Source organism: Sphaeroforma arctica (genome assembly GCF_001186125.1).
Source record: "Sphaeroforma arctica JP610 unplaced genomic scaffold supercont1.1015, whole genome shotgun sequence".
In the NCBI taxonomy this organism is placed as follows: Eukaryota; class Ichthyosporea; order Ichthyophonida; genus Sphaeroforma; species Sphaeroforma arctica.
In genome coordinates this window covers 6,936-15,442 of record NW_014039543.1, presented here as the reverse complement: position 1 = coordinate 15,442, position 8,507 = coordinate 6,936, and the positions used below count along the sequence as shown (strand labels likewise).

Here is an 8,507-nt window from a genome sequence, read left to right as displayed (position 1 = left end):
TATATATATATATATAGGTAGAACTTACTGCTGCTGGAACTTGGGACCTTCGTCTCGCAATGCCAGGTCTCTGAGCGCCTCTACGCTTGCCAAGTCAGACGCGCCAGGTGTGCTCAGATTCATAGTTACGTAGATGTGGTCAAAACTCATACTGTTAGAGTTTTTTCGCACGTTGTACAGGATAATGCCTGTGAGATCGTTTGGCGATAGTATGATGCTCTCTGATAACCCGCTGCGCAAACCCTCCATCACCATGTAGAACGGAGACGAATCCTGTGATACACGCGTGGAGGGATGTTGGGTTAGCAGGTAACTTGCCTATGTGTATAGAAAAGGTCGCACATTTGCACACACGCTATATAGATACTGCCTATGAGGTTACCCGGAGCTAATATAGTGTAATCCGATAAAGCACCACGAAGGCCCTCCAATTTCATGTAGAATGAAGACGAATCATGATCATGTGTAACAGGCGTAAGGTGTGTGTGTGTGGGGTGGGGGGGGAAGCTATGCCTGGCTAGCAGATAACATGCACACAACTATATTGACAATATGCAAGCTTGTGCGCAGTAGGCTGCGCAATGCCTGTGTGGCGACCCAAGACGCAATGGTACCATCACGTACACTACTAATCGGCAAACCCGTATTATAAACATGAGAGTACCATATAAACCACTAATTGTCCGAACCGTGTAAACCGGGCACACGGCTCATGAGAAGCAAGCCTAAGAATACCACATGTTTATACCATATGATTACGAATAGCCGGGAACGAATCCTGATAAAATCATGAGAAGCAAGCCTAAGAATGCCTCATGTTTATGACATATAATTATGAATAGCAGGGAACGAATCCTGATAAAACAGGCGTAGATAAATGATTGGTTCATCAGATGCGATTCTGCCGACCGCGCTTCAAATTTACATTCCCGTCGCACACGCAATAATGCCCGAGCAGTCGCTTCATGAGTGTGTACGTGTACACAAATAAATGAAAACGCACCTACATATACACGCATACACAGCCTACCTCTGTCTGTTCCTCACGTGTATAATTAGAACAGTCGGCGGGTGCGTGTTCTGTGCGAATGAGATCAATACACGCCCCAGTTTGTGCGCATATATGCATATACATGCCATACGAGCTTCCATTCCGATGTGTATTATATACATCTGTGGGTGTACACATTTATAACTATACATACGTTCATATACACACATATACATACGTTCATATACACACATATACATATTCATATACACACATATAAATACGTTCATATACACACATATGCATACGTTCATATACACACATATACACACGTTCATATACATACATATATACACAAATACATACGTTCATATACACACATATACATACGTTCATATACACACATATCCATATTCAGTTCCACAACCTCACCTCTGTCTGTTCCTCCCGTGCATGACCAGGGCGATCGGCAGGTGCGTGTACTGTACGAGCGAGCTTCTTGAACATGTTGCTGCTCGCATCCACTGCGTAGATGGTGTGTGACTTGAGGTTGCGGAATTTAGACTGCATAGGGATGGTACGGTGTGACAGAGTGATAGAGCGTCACGTGTGAGTACGAGAATTAGATACTAGTAGATTAGATACTAGTAGATTAGATACTAGTAGATTAGATATTAGTAGATTAGATACTAGTAGATTAGATACTAGTAGCTTAGATACTAGTAGAACAGATACTATTAGAATATACACGTCCAAAACACGCGCATGCACACACACACAGGTTGATTTAGAGCGGTAAATGAAGCAATTCTCTGGGCGAACGAAATCAAAGATTAAATTAACTAAGTATGACCTTGGCCTATAAGACATTCACGTGTGCTGATATTCGAGAGGCGCACTAAAAGGTTCAATCATTAAGCACATGACCGGCAGAATAAACAAACAGACATGTTTACCTTACATAGAGAAGTGCACAATGAGGGTCGACCCCAACAAATTTGAGCCGGCTATTAAACCCCGAAAGCGTAAAACGTATATGTGTAATGATGCAAAGGCTTCTCCATGACAAAAGTCGCCGTCCACGAGTACATACACAAAATTCTAGAATCTGATGAATGCCAGTACAGACAAGTTTTATATGCTGCAAGCTTGTACACTTGCATCAGTCCATTGTGAGTGTTATGACATGTGCACCTCTATGGTGACATGAGCCTGTCTATTGACATCCGATCTCAGGTGTGATGACAGTAGATGTACTAGTAGTTCAGATGGGGACAAGATCTGTACTACCAAGTCTCAGTATACTATTATGTGTTGTGGTACAATCGATCGTGGATGGTTGAGACTGTGTTGTGTTTGCTCGTATTGTCAGTCATAATCCAGATTATACCGGTTTTTATGCGGACTTCCTAATCTGTATAATTGTTCATAAATATATATATATCGATACATGTACACATATAGTAGGAATCAATATATCTACGTATCAGTGATCATATGTATTGCTACACCGGCACACACAGTGCCTCTAAATGTATCTACTTGTCAGCTTTGATAATGCTCATAGTGTCTCAAAATGTATCCACATGTCAGATTGTCTACATGCTTCATAGTATATGTGTATACACACACACTGCGACACATTCCGATATATCACAAGACGCCCACAAAATCCACTTGTCGGATCTCTGATGTCTACTTGTATCATACTCACAATACACCCGGCACATCTTCGTGCATATACATATATATATATATATATATATTAATGTATGTATCTACTGATCAGATCTTATACTATCTGCATGTATCGTACAAAATACCACTTACCACATAATTCACATACCTCTGAGTAATTGTCCCCCTCGTCCGAATCTTCGTCGCTGCCGCCATTCCAGTCATCTTCTCCCAGATTCCAAGACATCTTAAATTGAACTCTTACACAAGAGTTATATGCTTCAAGAAAACAAAGGACTTATCTCTATGTGCACAAGGTTGCTTTCGTACGTGTGGCTATATCACAGAATTGCTTTCGTATTAGATTCTATTTGTAGACAAAATTGTTTTCATATCTCGCACTTGTCTTTCTGTACGTAAACGATTGATTCTGTGCGTGGTCTACTGGTTAACTATAGCGACCTTCTCAACAGCCAAGTGCTTACAAATGATGCGTATTTCGTGTATTTCTCAGCTCATAACTTCATAAGTGCATATATATGATGTGTATTTCGTGCATGTCTCGGCTCAGATGGACATCGTCTCTAGAGAGTTGAGTTTGTTCTATGTAATAAATAATGAAGAGTAAAAAAAAAGTATTCATAAAATGACACGACTTCCGCGCGCCAAAATCTATTAACCTGTTTAGGAACAAAGCTATTTTTTCAATTTATAACACAAAATTCATATCATCAATTTTCAGAAGGGTACTTATCTATAATATCAATAAATATATCACTTTCTTGATCTCTATATCAAAGAACCTGCTACATGAACCAAAGAAGAAGGCTATGTCTATATATTATATTATTTAACATATATTTGTCTAATCAACATACATATGTATCATAGGTATGTCATACAACACACCCTAATCACCTCGTTGAGGTATTTCTATATATTGGGCGGCTGCGCATCGCCCTTATTTTCCGCCCAGATAGAAGAAACAGCTTAAACTATCAGTCGTCAAGGATATGACTAAAATCCCAAAGGACATCCATACGCCCTTTCACTATTCCACAATCATCGAGTAAAAACAGTGCATCGCTGTGTTTCTTGAATGTCTGATTTTCTCATTAGTTCAAGTTGATTTGTATCTTTGTAGTATCTGTATATGTTCGGACCTCGAACCCGTTGTTTGAAACTCGAACCCGTTCATGCTGTGAGCATGAGTATATGTTCCTGTTTGCTCTCCAAGTCTGGTTCTCGCCTCTTGTGCAGATAGGCTTGTTCCTTCCAATATTCAAAAAGTTAAAAAGTTATACAAGTCATTTCAACCGAAGCAATCCCTTACATATGCCCGGCAGTATTTGCCATACAGATATATCACTATGACTTAAACGTACCCAGATATAGCGGTATTGTATCCTCTATGTAACTACGTGCGCGTTTAGCTTGCAATAAAGACGCCTAAAATATAGACGCGAATGACGTCTATCTAATCTATTCGCGGGCAATTCGCTCGGCCCTCGAACAGAACTAGGCGCTATACGGCACTGTTGTCATCCGGAAAAGTTGCTCGTGCGGCGCAAAGGGATCTCTATTGAGTCTTATTGAGTTGGGCATGGCACGCTTGGTATGAGTACTTTTGCCAGAGAAAGCAGCCCAGACCCCAAACATAGTATAATGAGCTCGCAATTGCAAGCCATGGATACAGGTGATATCGAAGTATGGGACATAGTACGTGACATGCACGCCAACCGGCCCCAGCTGTGGCAGAGTGAGTTAATAATATTTTCAATCTGCCGCCTTGCCCAGTAGCGAATATATATATCTAGCACCCTAAAATAAATCCATAGTTTTTTAGACATCGTGAAATAGGGTTACATAGCTCTCTTTATTTCCTTCAACTTCCCACATAGAGGGGTGGGAAGCTCCTGCGGCTGCACAAGCCCCACTACAGGTGGTGAGGGGCACTACAGCCGTAAGATCTATTGTGAACTAGACAAGAGTTCTCTGTGATGATATGAGCCGCTTCTGGCCACACAAAACGCCTCGTGCATGTGTACATATCGTACGCACACGAGCACCTATAGTCAGGCATATATGTTATATGGGCGTTGACAATAGCTGACCCACCTCTAGCTATAGAGTATTTTAGTATACGTCCAGCGTACTACTATTGCAGCTTCTAATGTTTCAGCTCCTGCGTCGCCGACAAGTGTAACTACAGCTATATTGCAGCTTCTGCGTTGCCGACAGACTAAGAGATGAGTCTCTGCGCTGTCGTGTAAAGCAACCCCATATGTAATGTATATCATTTAAAGCATGGTGCACCGTTCCACCGCTACGCACCTGGCAGTACGAACGAGTAGAGCTATCTATATATACCACGCCATATATACCGTCCACCGTCACCTTCCTTCAAGAGGGATATAGTACCATACTGTCTGGTTGGTTTGGATGCATCTGCACCTAATCACCACAACCATCACCACCTTGACCTCAATACCACAACTATTTTCGTAAAAAGTTATGTGCTTAGTATCGGATTGCGAACCACGGTAACCAGCCCAGACTCGGCTGTATACTAGTAGAGTGATACTCGCAATCAAGTTAGAGTGCACAGTACCTGCGACCTTGCAAACCCACATAACTATATACTTTTAACCTTCTTAAAGTCATTATCCATATAGCAACGGCCCCTTCTGATCTACACATCCATCTACACGTACACTCCACCGTCCTAGCGCTACTGCCTTGTGCTTCATCGGTTCCAGTTATCACGTCTTTTTCGGTGTTCCTGTTCCCATCACGTACTTCACCACCATGGCCGGATTGAACAAGACCTTGCCTCTACCCTTCTCAGCCATACACTGGTGCATTGACGAGTGCTCACACTCCCTGGTCTCCGTGTCATACTGGCACCCCTTCATACTGGCGAACCGGTACACCGCTAAACCCCCGAAGCAGCTGTCCACGTAGTACGGCCAGTCCGTGACCAAATGGGTGACATACTGATGCGCGCGGAAATTCGAGTTCTGAAACACGGAATCCCTGAACGCTAAGCTATCGTAGTGTCTGCCGGGTACTATATGGTACTTACTCGCGAAGTTCAACGCGGCTTTCTCACGCGCCTGCACACCCTGTCTGTACCAGTGCGCTATAGCTGCTTCGAAGCACTCATTGGTGCGTTCTGGGGTGGACCCTTCGAGGATATCCCTGGGAGCGTGTATATGTTGCATAAGCTTCTTGGCCATCGTAGCACCCGCATCAAACACACCATCCTTATCTTGAACCGCCATGGTGTCGTTTTCGTCGCATGTTTTAAACGTAAACCCAATCGCAGCCGCTTTGGCACTCTCCATAATCTCGGGATCCACACCCGACTCGTTATCAGGGCCACCCTTTGCCTGGTCTTCTTTACTACGTACCCGGTTCTGCACGATGACCTGGACAGCTTTGTCTTGTTTGGCCTTCAGTTGCGCCCCTATGAACGCGATCAATCCGGGAACACCCTCGCCTTGTAACTCCCCGCCCATATCTACATCGTGGCACCCGCCGTAGTCCTCATTGGTCTCCTTGGTTACCTTGGTGTACACGTAGTGCTTGGTATGCTTCACCACCAACTCGTACGCATGTCGGGCATACTCGTACGTGCCATTCGCAACCAAGCCAGCAAACTCGGCGTATCTGTGCGGGGGCTCGCGCATTCCGCGTGTAGCCTTGATCATCGCATCCAGTCCCTTATGCTTCTGTACGAGCTCCTTAACACTTGGTTTCCCAGGAGGGCTATACTCCCAAGCCAGGGCCGGGAAGTTGAGCTGCCCGTTGGCACACACCACATCCCATTCCAGAGGCTGCTCAGCGAATGCCGCACCCTTTTCTTTAGGTAGATAGGATTGGGGTAAGGCAAATGATGTGGCCAACCCATCTAAACTCCACCCTTCTCTGTTATCCATATCTAACAGCGACACATAGTCGGCATCCGCATACAGCGGGTTGATAGCTAACTCGAGCATGTATATATTACGTATAAGCGCCATGCGCTTGAACCTGATGTGGTTCGTGCTCTTGCCGAAATCCTTGTCGAATTTGAACTCTGAGGATATGATCTGCACGCGCTCATTGACCTTACTCCAATTTCTCAAGTGAGTTACTGTGTCGTCTGTGGAGTCATTCTCAATCACCAGCACCTTATAATCCTTGAACATCTCCCCTACTTGCTCTATGCGTCGCGTGATGTTGCCTTGAGCTAATAGATCACCCATGTTCTTAACAAGCCCAATGATAATCATACGCGATTCTGCCATGACTTGTTTACCACGTTGAATAGCTTGTGTCCGGTCCTCTTTGGGATTATACTCCACCATATTTGAGTCTATCACACCAGCATTCCCCTGAATTTGTGTGCTTTGCGATGTCACTTGATACTCGGCATTCTTGCCATCCAGCAATACTTCCCCGGTAGTATACCTATCATCGTTATTATCTGTCAGCTGTTGTTGATCCGTACCTGAGTCTAGTAGCGTGGACCTGGTGATTTGTATATCCTGTGTGTCATCGTTCGAGTGTCTTAAATACGACGCACACGCCACCAATATACATAGTGAAACCAACAGATAACTTACACCGCCACGTGGAATATATCGCATCAAGGAAGACCGCTTACCCAGAAGCTGATCGAATTTTACCATCATCCTTTTCGTAATCACTATTGTTCAGTTATATGCACATGTCACGTGAATAAACTCACATGTGGTGGGTGAAATTGGCACGTGTAGACTGAAGAGCCCTTGGAAAACTAGTTCTCACTGGCCGCTTTGTGCATGTACGTGGTTCTCCTCTAATTCTTACTACGTATTTAGGAGTGCACTCAAGTCGGTGTTATTTATGCTGGACAGGGTTTTCTAAATACAACTCTATTCCCCCTACCTTGTTTATTGTCGGCGAGCTGCACAACTAACTATTTTATTGACTGTGTGTAGCTACACTTCTAATACACTTTCAGATATATGCAGGCTGTTTGTTCGATCTGAGAGCGCATCCGAGCATTCGTTGTCGTTTCACAGAGATCGAATGTGAGCTTCGCAGTACTCCGAGAGTGTGTTCTCGTATCTCATAAATGTAAATACATTGCCCCATATTTACCTCTATCACACAAGAAACGTCAGTCGTCATGTCACTAAAATTATCATATTTAATCGCTCGGTTCTGGTGCATTGATTTGCTATAATTTACTTCACCGAAATTTGTTTTGAACAAACGCTGAATGTCGCAAAAGTAGTAAACCCTAGAGACGAATTGCCCTGAGCAACAAAATTAACAACCTAAATACAGAATTTGAAACAATACTTCATTCAAAAATAGGGAAAGTTTTTTATAGTTATATAAACCTACCAATTAAAAAAGCATAATAGAATTTATCAGCAAATCATTGCTGGACCAATGCCATGACCACGCTAAATATTCAAGGCGTAGTAATTGGATATTGTTCATCAGTAACATCAGCTTTTCTAAAAATAGAAAGAAATGGACTAATTGTGGCGACGAACCATCCCTCCCTCACACAGTCACACTCTCATTGTGTCTCAAAAGCTCCAGTCGAGCACGAGCAGTCGAGACTCGAGAACACGAGAGTTCGGAAATATATTTATATATAATATAAATATAAACATGCGCTATATATATATGTATAGCATAGCACTGTTTGCCAAGTCCGTTTCAACAGCGTTGGGGTGATGCCGTCAATACGTGTTCAAATGTAATTACTGGTTTAGATGGAACAACGTTAAAACTAGCCGAAGATATACTTCAGATCAGTGTACCTTTCAACTTACGCGTGCATCCTATGTGCAAT

At 43.2% G+C, this 8,507-nt stretch overlaps 2 protein-coding genes across 2 annotated transcripts in view; both read right to left on the bottom strand.

Annotated features, from left to right (window-relative positions):
* The window catches only part of SARC_09676 (hypothetical protein), a gene marked incomplete at its 3' end in the record, with an annotated part of 3,985 nt that extends 760 nt beyond the window's left edge, over positions 1-3,225 (bottom strand). Inside the window, exons 1-3 of the mRNA XM_014296303.1 lie at positions 2,838-3,225; positions 1,424-1,555; positions 29-273 (exon numbers count right to left, since the gene is read on the bottom strand). Of these exons, the coding sequence (XP_014151778.1) occupies positions 29-273; positions 1,424-1,555; positions 2,838-2,915 (455 nt within the window). The 5' untranslated portion in view covers positions 2,916-3,225. The remainder of the gene's footprint in view (positions 1-28; positions 274-1,423; positions 1,556-2,837) is intronic.
* Positions 3,226-4,526: 1,301 nt separating this feature from the next.
* On the bottom strand, positions 4,527-7,780 carry SARC_09675 (hypothetical protein). The gene has a single exon (XM_014296302.1). It carries the CDS (start codon positions 7,345-7,347, stop codon positions 5,431-5,433), a length of 1,917 nt encoding a protein of 638 aa, XP_014151777.1. The 5' UTR covers positions 7,348-7,780; the 3' UTR covers positions 4,527-5,430.
* Between the last annotated feature and the right edge of the window lie 727 nt (positions 7,781-8,507).

Bases quoted from the DNA above. Each gene is read 5' to 3' on its own strand.
- SARC_09675 (XM_014296302.1), bottom strand. From the start codon at position 7,347: ATGATGGTAAAATTCGATCAGCTTCTGGGTAAGCGGTCTTCCTTGATG.